This window comes from Ascidiella aspersa, chromosome 9 (genome assembly GCF_963924565.1).
Source record: "Ascidiella aspersa chromosome 9, kaAscAspe10.2, whole genome shotgun sequence".
NCBI classification, from domain to species: domain Eukaryota; kingdom Metazoa; phylum Chordata; class Ascidiacea; order Phlebobranchia; family Ascidiidae; genus Ascidiella; species Ascidiella aspersa.
The window spans coordinates 17,842,560-17,857,393 of NC_139455.1; the positions used below are offsets into that span (position 1 = coordinate 17,842,560).

The window sequence follows — 14,834 nt, forward strand, 5'->3', positions numbered from 1 at the left end:
CCGCGGACCCCTAATTTTTTTTTTGCTTCGCGTGGACCACGGTAGGCAAGAAATTTTCAAAAGTGTACAATCAAATAGACTTCATAAAATGGTTTTCATAAATTTATGTCACAAAATGACAATACAAATAGACTTTCAGAAATATGCTGATAATATCACTCAAATGGAGATTAAATACATTCAGTGCTAAAACTCTCTTTTGAAAAAAGTTATTACTTCCTAAATATACACTAATATTTCAATTTGGCCTTCATGGACCCCCTAAAACTAGTTCACGGACGCCCAAGTGGTCCATGGACCCCAGTTCAAGAAACCCTGCTTTACACGAAATATATTTACATACATTTAGTTCGCGACTCTGATAAACAAACATCTTTTCAGTTATAAAGTAAATTAAAAACTTTTTCGCTGGTTGGCGATCAACCGAGAGCTTGTTATTAGAGCCGCGGATGTTATTTATAGAGTCATTTTTGCTCAAGCCTCAAGGTAAAGTACGAATACGCCTTGAGGTGACTAATCTAAATAGTTCGACGAAAGAGCATCGCGCAATTTAAAATCACGCACGTTGCGCGTGATTTCAACGTGTAAGGTTCTGCTAAATGTTTTTGAATTGAAGTCATCGTAAACATGCAAGTAATTCGCTTCTATTCCGGCATTTATTCTGGCCGTTGGACAGAAGTACAAGAATAATTTCGGCCGTAATAATATGAGTGGTTAATTTTACCTTATACTGTTTTTGTGGATCTGCATTCAGCCTAAGGTTGGTTGTCATATTAATTGTATGATAAACAATAAATACCGCATGTGCAATTTTAAGATGTTGTGAGATATTAGTGCGCTTTCCTAAAAATACTAGTTGGTAACTAAGTTTATGTAGTTAAACATAAATAGTTCTTAGATCATAAGAACAAATAAAATCAAAATGAAAAAAAATATTTTGATGGAACAGAGTTATTAACGATGAACCAAATCTACAACGCATTATTCGTTGTCTACTTCTCGAGTCGCTTTTTTTCCTTCGGAGAACGTCTTTACTTCTGATAGAAGGTCTTAAATCTTTTGAGACATGCCCCTCGGCTTAACCGACGTACAGCAGAGAACATGGCCGAGTCACCATAATCGGCATCAAACTTGAAAATATTTTTTGTTTTGAACATATGATGGTTAAGTGCATTGGCACGTATCCATCTTACTGTAGTTAGAACTATTTGGGTCACCCTCTTAAGGGAAATATTATTCCAACTATGGGGTAAAAACACAATATTATTGCACTAAAGAAGATTGCCGTTGTCGAATCGTCGGCGCATTTCGTAAAAATTATTATTTGCTGAAAAAGCAAATTTATATTTGCAATTTTATAACCTGGCAGAAACATTACATTTATTTGTATCACATTACAGTGAGTTCCAAAGAATTAGCCCCGAAACCTCTCTTGGTGTAAAATGTAGTGATGCCATTTATCAGGCGAAAGATAATTGTCTTTACTCTAGTTGTTAACAAGTTCTTGAAGTTCTTGAATCTTTGACTTTAAGCACGGAGGGAAACCCATCAGTTGCAACTGCAAACATCTTTTAAGAATGAAAAACTTGGAATTAGAGAAATATATCTGTTTTCTTTGTGCTTCCATGAATAGAACGTAAGGTGAGGAATTCCTCAAGAATCGTAAAAAGTGACCACCTGTCAAACATAGCTAGTCAGTAAAATATTTTGAGGAATTAAGTAAGACCGATAAGTAATTTTTTTTGATTTTTCAACAAGTTGGTCATTCTGGTTGTTAGAAATGCATTCAACTTGACGAGTTACGGTGTCTTTGCTGGGCTGTAAATTTTGGCTTGGAGTCGGAGTTGGACGTGGGACTCGGGACTCAACTGAGTTGGTTTAGTTTGCAGGAGTCGGACTCATTGGACTACTCGAGTCCCGCATCCGACGCGCGCATGTGCAGCACCAAATTCAAGACCGATTAGGTCGCTAACTGTAAATCGTAAAGGTGGAATATGGCATTTAGTTCGAAATTTTCTAAACGTATTGTGGTTGGATGAGTGACTGTGTTATCTGACCCCTATGGCAGTGGATTGCTGTATATTCACCGTTTTTGGTTAGGTAAATGGTTATAGGCTCTAGAGACGGAGGCGGAATCGACGAATTGGACTCGAGTTGTTTTTAACCAACTTTGCAACCCCGCTTAAAACCGCAGGGCAAAGAAGAAAGTGTATTTCTATGTTAATTTCCTTATTTACAATGTGCATTTCAATTTCAATTTCAATATTTTTCTTACCATTTAATCTGAAACGTCCTACTTTCTTTCTGAAGAGTGCCATCCCTATTTGAAAGTTGTTGACATTTCCGATGTTTGTGGCACAAAACTATGTAGTGCATTGATACCCAGTCCTATTACATTTGTTCGTTGTGATGTCCCAAAAGGTTTACGTTATGATCACTGGGGCGCTTTATTAATTACTTTGTCACATCAAGGGTGTATTCGTGACTTACAAGTTCAAGATACTGTAAGTAAAAGATTAAATATAAACTATAAACAAATTGAATACTATAATGAACTATCAAGTCTCATAAGGCAATGATTTTGTTTTTTTCCATTCTTGTCATTCTTATCGGAACATATACTGTTTGAAGAAAAAAAACAAGATTGTGTCACAAAATTACGTCGTAATTGGAACTCATAAAACAAGCATTTACAAAAAATCTAGTGTTCTCGAGCAAACTCGTGCGGACAAAAGGCACTGGAATTTGAGTCTTAATCTTCCCTTTCTGTGGTTAAGAACCATGGTTTTGCAAATTGAGGCCTAACTTTACTACTAATCCCAATTTGTGTGTTGGATTATATTCATTTTTGACATTTGTTGTAATTGCTTCCAAAGCTTCGAATTTAAGTCAAATGAATAATGGTTATGCTTCATCCACAATCATAAAATTTGTAAATTAAAAACAAAATACAATACGACACGGTGTGCGAGATCCTTATTTACATTTGTTCGCGCATTTTGAGGGCAGAATTCGACAAATAAAAATCACAAAAACAAGGGAAAGAAAAGTATTATTAGAAATATATTTCTTTAAGGTTGACGATTAAAAAAAAATCACTGTATTGGTCTCATAAAGAAATTTAACTAACAAACCATTTTAAATTGCACACTCAACCCTAAGTAGGTCTAATTTTACCAACTAAAACATTAGTGATTACACAATACATACAACTGAGCCATGAAACTCACATGAGTATATACTGTGTCATACTTATAATAAAATACCGGGTCACTTTAGAAAGGCTGTTTATTACCGATATCAGTTGTCATAATCAAGATTGTAGTACATGCAAGGGCAGGCTAAAAACTGTAGTCTGCGTTGGGCTTTGATCTCACAACTGGGTCATTTAAAGACAGTCGCTATAACCACTGAGTTAGGAGTGAAACAAGTAATTTGCATATGGAACACCAGTAGACCAGGTTGACAATCTCTGGTTAAGACCCCTTCCTTTGCTATTTGTCCCATTAGGGGTTCATTCAGGTGTCCCATCCTGTCAGTACATGAGTAATAGGAAGTACGAGTAAAAGAAATAATTAATTACTAGTTTTTTCAAGTTTTAGCGTCCAAAAGAATAGCATAATTACAATGACAAACACTCAACACCCAAACGGCGATGAACAAACTTACCTCATTTAAAAAAGAATTTAAGATAAAATAGATTTTGTGCTTTTGGTGCGTGTATCTTTCTATATTGTTAACCTCCACATTCCACAAGTGTGTTACACATTGTAAAGCACTTTTAAGCACAACAGCGTTCTCAAGCGGAATCTATTGCCCGTGATTATAAATGCTATCTGACAAGTTGATAACCAAGGGTGTGCTGTGGTCGGGAAAATAATACTTTCATAAGTATTTTTTCGTTAAAGCTTGATCAGTTAATGCATACAGCAAATTAAATACTAGACCAAATGCAACAATAGCACTGAATTAGGCCACAGATCGCGCAAACAGCAATTTATTTAAGTTTAGTTATAATGAAAGTTTTATCGCTTATACATTAAATATGTACACTTTTGGAACGTCAAATCGGGCGCCATCAATAATACAGCAGTTTCTTTATTATGACATGACGTGAAAATGTACGTTGTACATCTAAAAACATAACTTCATGAAGCTTGTTGTTATCAGTCGAAACTGCGCGCGAAATCGCATTTAAAATTATGGCTAGAAGTAGGCTCCATTCAGGTTATTTGAATATAAAAGTTATCCGTCTAATTTAGATGTTTTTTTTTGGCTGAAATAACAAGAAAATAATAATTTGACTTTATTTACTTATGACACTCAGGTCACAGTACTTCTGGGTTTTTCTTATTTATTTTGAAACAGACAACATCTCTGGTCGAATTGGTTGTTATATGACTTATGTTATTCGAGACCACAATAAACCAGATAAGCGCAAATGTTAAAAGTTACAAAATAAAACCAATTTTAAGTCACTTATTTTGTAGTCGACGCAAAAATCATTTGCCCGTTTCTGCTATTGCGTTGTATTCTTCTGACAAAAGTAGCCTTGGGACTACTATTCGTACTGTGCACCGCAGTTAGTAGATTAAATCGAAAACCTTTTGCATTTTTGTTTAAGTTTACGCCAAAATATTTTTAAATCGACATGGCAATAGGTAACCATTGTAATCAATTGTTATCGTACAAAAAATTTTACCTTCCAAACGTTTTCTCCACAGACAATTCTTAAATCCGATTGCGGATGGAAAATACATAAAGGATACAATATGTTTGCTGACACAATGCCAAACAACCTTCTATTGTTGCTTGGCGGCCAACCGTGCGAATTCTCTGGTTTACTAAAACAGAGGGAATGTCGTTACTGCGCATGTGTTGATAAAACTGGGAGAAAAAGGGCTACGATTTAAACCAGCATGCCACAAAATATAATTAAAAACCATAAACGATAAATTAGAACAGGCGTTGACAAACTACGGCGCATAAGTATATTAACAGCTTTCTTTCAACAGGAACTATATTTTATAACACTTTTTTAAGGCCATGTTTGTCCCGGCCTTCTAAAAGGCTGTCAAAAAATTCCCATCCCTGAATTTATAAACGTAAAGTATAAATTTCAAGAGTACAGAACACTCTATTTTTTATCAACATTCTGTGATCCTTTTTGAAAAGTATTGGTCCAGTTGGCTGAAATATTTTTATTCCATGGTGTTGATTTTCAAAAGTTGGCATTGTTGTATATTTAAATTTTACCCAAAAAATAGTTTTAGGGATAAACAGGGTTCGCGTGGAAGCAAACGGATATAAAAAGCCGGCGCTCATAATTGTCTCCCTGCGAATATCTTGCGAAGCAACTCGACACAAAGCGAGCCAGCAGTTTCACCCACAAACCGCCAGTTCGGGAGGCGCTCGAATTACCTCCAATACACAGGGTGTTGAAATCAAACAAACACAACAGGGTTTGTGTAGGCTGGACTGGTCGCCATGACAGCTGGACGTCGCGCCACTTTTTCTTCAGCCTGAGCCAGGTGACATCAAATCCCACCGCTTAGAATTGCCATACTGTAGAGAGAGCGGCGCGATACGAGGACACAAAAGAACGGTCGTTTGGTCGCCACTAACGACCGCGACTCCGGGGTCGAACAACAGCAAACACAACAAGTGACGAATTGCGCTTCGGTTGTGTCTCGGAATTCGTTGGCGAATAGTTGTTCGAAATTGTTCCCGGCTTGGCAAGGAGCAACCATAAGACTCGCGTGGCCATTCGATTAGCGACCAACCGCCGGGCTGTTATCTCGGCGCAGATTAAATTTGCAAAATCGCCGTTGAGGGTTGGCCGAAAATATTGACTGTGTTCGTTTGGTCAATGTTAGATTTAGCATTAGGATATAGGGGCGAAAATCAGGAGGCGTCCTAACGTATAATTAAATATTGGACTCATATTATTATTGGATCTCGCGAATTGTATAGTTATGTAATTATAGCCATACAGCCGTAAGCCGGTAATAATAGAGTATGACCCAACAATCTGTGATTTAAGAGTGTTTGGGGTTAGATTGACGACTATTGCGCGTTAGCCGAAAAAAAGCATTTTTGTCGATGAATTTTTTTTACATAAAGCAACCTTATAAGTTATATCACACGAAAACACGCAAGAAAGTGATGTCTTAGATATCTGTTAAAAAACAATAATTTTGCCATACAAATTATGGATTTACAAAACCTTTTTTTGATTTTTGCGTTTACAATAGTTATACAAGTTTAGTATTCTTTCAACCTGTTAAAAATGTAAGGTCAAAGCCTCATATGCAAACATGCCCAAGTTGCTAATTCGAAGTAGTAAGCTGATTAAAATGTATGTAACGGTTCCAACTATTTTTGACAGACTTGAAAATTTTGTACCAGCAATAAAAAAACAACTCTTCGAAAATGGCAGAGTGGCGGTTCGGATTATTTGGCTGCTTCGGAGACTGCGGTCTGTGCTGCATGGCCTACCTAGTCCCATGCGTTGTCGCAGGTTGGTAGAATGTTGTGTGCTCGAAGTTATTTATTTGCTGAGGCATTACCTTTCGTTTGTTCATAGCAAAAATGGCCTTCTCAAAGCACAGGAACTCTTCAATTTTGTTCGCCAAAGCCACTAACCTTGTATCAATTATAAATGGGTTCTTCTTGACAAATATGTATTTATACCCTTTTTATTATGCCTGACAGGCCAAAACGCCGAAAAGGCCGGACAAGGATCATGCATGAAGTGCGCTATCGCCTCTCTTACTCCCTGCGGAATTTACTTCATGGCGAAGACCAGGGAAGCCGTTAGGACCCAGAAAAACATTGATGTGAGTGGTTTGGTTTCATATAAAGCGTAATTTAAATATTAAGTGACAAAGGTAAATATTTCTACTTCATTTAAGTTACTTTTTATTTTTGACTTCGTTTTACGAAGATGTGTTGGATTTAATATTTGGAAAGCTAAAAGCTTTCATGACAACTTTAGCGGGGTAATTCAAACTCAAAACGTGTATTTTCAAAATTGTAATGTGCGTTACATACTACACAGGATGCCTTTAAAAACGGTACTCGCATTCATACGTTTTTGCTATAATTCATTAGAAATAGTTTACTTTTCAGTATTATTTTGTAGTGCAACTTTTCTCAAACGAAATTTTAACCTGTTTTTGCAGGGAACATTTGTAAACGATGTCATTATGAGTTGGTGCTGTGCCTTCTGTTCTATGATCCAAGTTGCGAGGGTAAGTGCTTTTAATACTTTGTTTTGTTCGAAAATAATAGATCCGATTTGTTCGAAAGCATATTACCGAATCAAGATCGGTGTCCTCGGTAATGTCATTTCTGTTGGCTCTAACAACAGTCTAGGCCTTGTACGACCCTAGTTAAGTTTGTCATTCGATACTGAGGCGGTGTTGTTACAGCAAACCAGCATTCGTTGTTGGGCGAAGCTTGTTTATCATAACAACCGCTAAGCGTCGCTGCACGCAACAACCGCTGTCCCTAACCCCGGTAGGTGTCGCAAGAGTGCAAATGTATCCGGATTTGGGCAAAAAAGTCTCCTGCTTTTATATTATTCCAGTGTTGACGCAAATCACCAAGGCGCGGTCACTAAAGCTCATTGTTGTTATGCGTGGTTCACAAACATACGAATGTCGCAAATCTGCCGAGACGGTGTGGTTTAGATCTCCTTGAGAATGTGTAAACAGTAAAACAAACACCTTTGGCACTGGGTGGAATTCTCTTGTAATTTTAGTGACTTCACTAAAATGGTTCATGATATTCAATATAGTTTATCCACCTATTGTATTAGGCTTTCTTTGATGACAAAAACAGTGAACCAATTCCTCGTGTCTCCAATAAACTGTAGTCTAATAGCCTACCATCTGTATTATTTTAACATAGGCCTATATCTTATAAATCGAATTGTCACCTATGGAGACCTTCCGCTGGTGAATTTCTTAGCAAGGAATCATCTTGTTCTGAATACTTTATTAACTTGCTAAAGCTGACTAATTTTTTCAACAGGAGTTCGAAGGACCCGCAGCCACTGGCCAATCTATGGCACGAGTTTAACTTGAAGAGCCATCGACCTTGCACTTTTGTCGTGTTCCAAGTACATTTTGAATTACTATCCGACGACGTTCTTTTTTTTTTTTTTTTTTTTTTAGATTGTTTGTCTTTTTAAATTTGTATTTTTGCTTTTGTAATGTGTACTGTATATATACGAACATATAGCGTTCACAATAAAAAAATAAAATGAATATATGGGCAGCCTTATTCTATTTCATTCCAAGTTAATTTCCATGCTAAAATATTAAAAATCTTCTCTGCTCATTCGAATGGATTTGCTTTCCGTGTTTGTACACCGAAAAATGTATTAAATTCCATATATACGACAAATATTACAAAACGAATAATTTGACGAGATTTCCGATAAAACAAGTTTAGTGAAGCAATGGTGATACGAAGAACTCATTTTGCCTAGGACACAGACTTCGCAAGCTCTATGTATGAAACAGTCTAAAAATTTGAAATTATCCATCAGGAGATTATTTGCTATGTACATTGCTGTGTTTTTACAGTTTAAACGCGATGAAAAAACTACGCCTACTAGAGGCGCCAATTACAATTGGCGACCTAGTTCCAAACCTTTAACAAGCTACTCAAGTTACCTTTGCGGACGCGATAGCGATGCTGACGTTAGGAAAACTATTGTTTCGTGCTGGACAACACCTTACTTTATACGATCGAATTTAGCAAACCTCAGAGTCTCATTTTAGTTAGTATAGAGTGGCAGAGGTTAGGGTAACCTGATATAATAATTTTATCTCCAGGTGGAATTGCAGCAATAGTGCACAACATGTCGTCCACAAAGAGTTTTCAGATATGATTTCCTGTTGACATCTTTTCACCGATACTTTTCGAATTACAGTATACAATTTCGATGGTGCAACAGATATATTAACCAGCATGCATTCGGGCAGCTGCAACTTTGTAAAGCATTTGATTTGTTCGAACATTCAAATTATTTTGAGCTCTACAAGATAACAATTAAATGTAATTTGTATCCCGCAATCAACAAATTGTTTTAAATACTTTTTCCATTATTTATCTGCGATTTGGCGACATGACAGAAGTCCAGGGTCCAGGGGCGTAACTTAGTTAGGTCCGGTTGAAACAACACGGGGTTTGCATCGATTAAAATTTGTGATCGCAACTATATCGTTATGAAGTAATTTTTGCCAAGACTTTTGTGAAAAAAGTGAAAATGATGCTTAATTCAGTATCAACATATAAGTTTCATATACGCAAAGCGTTAAAACAGGCGCCGAGTAGGTAAAAATAAAAAAGTTAACACAATAAATTAAAACAAAACGTGTAGCAGATTATAAATAATATAATAACAACTGTATACTGTAGTTTTTAACATTTCTTTATTTTTTACAATAAAATTTGTCGTGAGGTCTCTTATTGTTCTAAGGCCGCGCTTTGTACTGGCCCTTAAAGGGAAGTTAGGACCGTGTAATTAGTATCGTAATGACAGCGCCCCGTTGACGTATAGTATGATTGAAACCATCGAAAACCCTCATTTACAGCATTTTACGTAACCCTTACCTCCTTAAGTAACTTTACCTGTTTCTTTACACGTCTTGTTAATGCGTAGGTCCTTTGCCCAGTTGAGGACTCGACAGATTCAAGAAATGCCACATGAGTGAGCTTAGGTCGGGGTTGGAGTTCAGTGTAATACTTAAAATGCTGCAAAATGAATAATAGCTATATATTCTGCTTGTTTAAAGGATTTCAACCCTTCAAAAGTTTTTCCAGCAGTGGCAAAAGATAAAGACATTGCTGTAGTCAGAAATCCAGAAGTTCTTCCACAAGGTTAGAAAAATATTAAAAAAGAAAAGAAAGAAAGCGGTTAAATTTTTGCTATTTGTTTGAACACACTATCCCGTATTCGTGGCTAAAATTTACAAAAAATAATTTGACAAAATTTATTTCGTGCCAAACCTGAAAAAGAACAAACATGGTTAAATTCTTCCTGAAATATGACTCTATTAGTTAGCAAGTAAGGCACATGAGACAGACAAATTCAACATTTCCGAAAATTGAAATTGGACAACTATAAGCAGTTATTAAAAAGGTTTTTATTAATACTTAGATTGAATAATTTATTCCACGCGTATTTCCGGACTGACAAAAATAGCCTATAACACAGTGCGTATAACAAATGTGGCGCCAATTGAGTTGCCCTAAGCTCTTGTAATAGTTAAAGATCCAACATAAAGTTTCGTGCCAACGCATTTAAGTCGTTATTGCGCAATAGTGACGGTATAATTATTTTGGTGCATACTCGTTTGTCAATAATTATTTTGAGTGGTTTGATACTGATTGATTGCGACCAATTTCCTTGATTTCCGCCGCGAAATCCCCAATTAAAGCCATCAACAGTATTTACTGAAATTAAATCTTTTTCTTGTTTTAGCTGTTGGCTTTTGCGGCGTGTGAGTTTATTTGAAAACAAAATGGCAATGAAATGTTAAAGCCTAAGAATTTAAATAGGACAAAGCTCCACTTTAATCCCTTTAAAAAATCTGTTAAGTTTCGATACGTCACTCGCTGTGCAAAAAGGGCGATTTTAAGCGTCACCAGGAAACAGCACGAGAATGAGGAAGTATATAGTGTCGTACAAGTTCATAAAAAAGTCAATCCAGCACACTCCTTGTCAGCGTCAAACATCTACAAAAATGAGAAATCACGCTGAACTGCTATTACACGGTCGTGTCGCATCAACATCATACTTCCTATAATCGCACGCAAACAACTTTTCGTTCGGAGAAAAACTTTCGATTTCCCTTCGTCACAAACACACGGCTGAGGATTCGTTTTATAGAGCGACGTGAATGATTAAAAAAGTAAAAGGAAGTCTGCCATGCGAACCATAAATAAGTTTTGTTCTGGCCAAACCTATAAACAAACAAGGCACAAATGTATGTGACTGAGTTAAGTTGGGCTTGGCGGGTCACATAGCTGTATGACAAAAATATAGTTGATATACAGTCAGGGAATAGCTTTAGCGGTTTGTCCTGTTTACGGCAATTGTTTTTAAATCTCATTATTAATTGAAATGAAAAAGTGGTGGCATGAATACCTGTGGTAATATCCTAGCGCGTCCATTAAAAAGACGGACCATTGCAAGCGACAGGGGGTTGTGTATACGTTGTGTCTGTGAGTAACCTTTGTTTTACCATATTTAGGCCAGGAACGTGCTTATTGATTGATATACATGCTTCGTTGTTTTCATGTTGAATGTCAAAAAGAAAAAACGAATGTGTTCAACTGACTACACGAAAGTTAATTAGAGCAAAATTACAGTAACAAGTATAGATAACGTATAGATTAAAATAGTTAAGTGATGTAAAATCAAACAGCATAAAATTTATTTGCCGCCGAAACAAATCTAAATTCCACAATAGTATATTTCCCCAAAATACTTAATTGAAATGGCAGGTTCCCTGGACAATATCCAGTAAACAATAATTGCGAGGTCCCGAGAAAAAAACAACTGTAGTGTATTGGCGTAATACTCCAAACGTTTAAACAATTCTCTCTGTTAAATTTGCTCTACAAATTCAGGCTCTGGACCTTTTTTAGTTTAATAACAAACATAGACCTCAACAAGAGATGTACTGTTACAAAAATTCAGATATATTGGGCTTTATCAAACCTATGTATTAAACTAATTGTATTACAAACGTGAACAGGAAATGGTTGAGTATAGAGGCAACGGCGGGCGACCGGCTACAATCGTCACCACCGGAGGCATTTGCTTCCAAGCCCATTCTTTACATTTCTTACCGTAGCATGCATAAACTATGTTTGATTATCGTAAATTGTGTGCTACTACCTTAATATCGGCGCTTTGAGTTAGAAGCATACGCGTTGCCAAGAACTGAAACAGTATACGACTTTGCACTCATACATCATCAGTAAACTCGGCCGACCTATCCTATAACGGATATAAGGAAATCAGTCAGCAAGCAAACTGTGGCTGTTGTTTTTTCGGCGGCTTTACTGGTTCTATGTCGTTATTAACGCAGTCAGTCATGTTTTATTTAAAAAGCGCCAGAGTTTAGACACATACAAAGTTGGCGAATTCTTTAGTGGTATACATTAGCAAAGCAAGCGCCGAGGGTTGACATGTTGATCGTTATCCGACAAAAAATACCTTGTTTTAGTTTGGCATTTAAGGTTACTTCCTTTCTATGATGTACGATAAAAATATCAAAAAGTTCAGGATTTTTAAGATCCGTTACAAATAACTTTGGCTGTGTTGTCATTAAAAGAACAAAATGAACAGGTTAGTCAATGCTTCTCAAAAAAAGGATTATATTGTGACTAAAATGCAAGCGCGACCAGGACATCACTATAAAACGAAAAACGTTTACATTCATTGTAAACGTAGTGTGGACGTAGGCTTATGGCTCTAAATAATGCATGTGATCCATTGAGAAATGTGCCTGCCATTCGTAAGTATCGTTTCGTTTGACGATTGTAGCTTTTATTTCTGAACGCACTTGAATGCCAAATGTTTATCTTTTAACTCCTCATCTTCCCCCCAAAAAGGTGTTAGTTGTTTTAGGCATGATGAACTGCTTGGATTTAGTTGTCAATAGGTGATTATAGTATAGAGCAGTGGTTCCCAAACTGGGGTCCGCGGACCAAATGGGGTCCGTACAGCAGTTTCAGAGGGTCCGCAAAGAGAATTAGTCTTTTAAGTTTTTAAACATTTGTCTATGTTTTAAACATTATCTGTCATATTTATTGTCGTTAGTTTTGCTTTATTATTCGATCATAGCGTGTTTTATGATGTCTATTGTGACATCATAAAGCATCTATTATGCTGAACTACCTGCTATCAGCGAATCGTTCGCATTAGTTAAAACAGGCTGGTCCAAACCCAGTTGCAATTTCAGCCAAATTGATCTGGTTAATTAAACCTTTTTGCGCGAAATGATAACGTTTTGTAATTTAGCGATTGGGAAGTATGCAACATCTCTTTTACGTGAACATTCTACGCTTATAAAATGCAGTCATCTAATTAAAATTTTTGTCAAATACGCATTTTTCGAGCTTCGCGCACACCAGTTTTCCCAGTCTCCTAACATTCGATTTTATTTGCGCACAAGTTCGACGACAGAAGCAAGTTTCTGGAGCGTATCTGTCTTTCGATGCTACTTTGTGACGTTAAACATTCCATGCCTCGACCAAACGAAAAGCGTTGATCCGCTCCTGGTACGCATTTAGCCTTCGTTATGTGGCCCGCAAAGAATATGCATGAAATATTGTGGCCCGCGATGCAGTCAACCGTGGACCAACCTGAGTTAGAAGGTTGTTACATTAGGAAGAATCGTGACTGCACTAGTGTATTACAAGAAATATGGGTCAACTGACCCTTGAAATTTTATAGGGCCGCGAAATATCAAAATAATTGCAACGGGTCCGCCAGGCAAAATTTTTAGAAAAGTTTGGGAACCGCTGGTATAGAGTCTCTATCTATTTACAATATTCATACTGCCGACAGCTTAGCATTTCGCATCGTATCTTACTTTAGGTGAATCAAAATACATGAATTCAGCAATGGCTCATAAGCAAATACGTTTTACTGTTGCTCATCCGCTTGATTTCGATTTAAAATCCCATAATAATCAACGCAAGCTTTCAGTTAAGTATAGCAAAGCTGTTAAACTATTTCAGAGTCCAATTTTGCAAGCAACATATGCTAAATATTTGAGATTTTTTTTAAGGTTTTGTGAGAGTTGCGTGAAAAGCTACTTTTAAAACAGCTTTGCATTTCCGCTTTACGTATTGAAAATAACCAGGTTATGATGCAAGAGATACCAGGCGGATATATCTAACCGCGTGGGATAAAAATGCATCCTCCTTACAAAATTCCATTAATAGTATAGGCACAGTATAGCAAGTCTGCGAAACGCCAGTTCTAGCCTGTGAACAGCAAACTATGTCCTTTATAGCTTTACAATCTTAGGGTGCTTTCACGTTCTCGTTAAATTTTTATTGGTGTATTTTGACTAGCGCCACCTCTTCGTTTGGAATTCAAATCTGCATTTTTAGGTTTCGACATAGCTATTACCATAGTCACGGGATATTCTTAATGGCGTCCACCTTGGACAGTTAGTTACGGTGAAATGTAATATAAAAGTCATTTCATTTAAGATAATCGACTTAATTGAAGAAGTGAAATCAGCACAATGCTAACTGTTCCTTCAGTGAAGTTTGGTATCAAAAAACGATTTTACTAATTTTTCTTTAAAATAAAATGTTTTTGAACACGGTAAGATGAAAGGAACCTATTCCAAAAACTTGTGATGGGCGAAATTGACGGTAAACGTTATTATTTCTAGTTGGTCATACGCTTTGCGTGTAGCAAAAAAAGCGCTACTGTAACTGCTAGAGCATCGAAAGTAATCGGCTTCTTTTAGTCACTTCCGTGTTTGGAATATCTAACGAAATCAGCTTTTTTTAACTGCTAGAGCATCGAATGCCCCGTCGTGCCCGAATTGCCAAGTATGCCACGTTGAGAGCCTTCAGTGAGTCAAATCACGAACGGTGGGCGTTTTATAGAAACAATCGCTGAAAAGTACTTCCTAGACGTCGATGGAGGCAAATCGGCTGAGGGCAGCATTAGGAACGTGTTCTTGCTTAGTTAGAACGAAGTTAACAGGAAAGATTGAGCGAAAATATGTTTCTATACGTTTACGCGTTGAATTAGTTTCGTGCACTGATGCTATATCGTACGT

General features: G+C 36.8%; 1 protein-coding gene across 1 annotated transcript; it reads left to right on the forward strand.

The window, feature by feature from the left end:
• The first annotated feature begins 5,773 nt into the window (after positions 1-5,773).
• Positions 5,774-8,283, forward strand: LOC146133351 (uncharacterized). Its single transcript, XM_083397056.1, has 4 exons — positions 5,774-6,520; positions 6,715-6,839; positions 7,185-7,253; positions 8,038-8,283. The coding sequence occupies exons 1-4, from the start codon at positions 6,433-6,435 to the stop codon at positions 8,083-8,085; spliced, it is 330 nt and encodes a 109-aa protein (XP_083253182.1). The 5' UTR covers positions 5,774-6,432; the 3' UTR covers positions 8,086-8,283.
• Positions 8,284-14,834: the final 6,551 nt, after the last annotated feature.

Coding starts and splice junctions, on each gene's coding strand:
- LOC146133351 (XM_083397056.1), top strand. CDS start 6,433: ATGGCAGAGTGGCGGTTCGGATTATTTGGCTGCTTCGGAGACTGCGGT. Junction 6,521..6,714: donor AGTCCCATGCGTTGTCGCAG/GTTGGTAGAATG, acceptor TATGCCTGACAG/GCCAAAACGCCGAAAAGGCC. Junction 6,840..7,184: donor GGACCCAGAAAAACATTGAT/GTGAGTGGTTTG, acceptor CTGTTTTTGCAG/GGAACATTTGTAAACGATGT.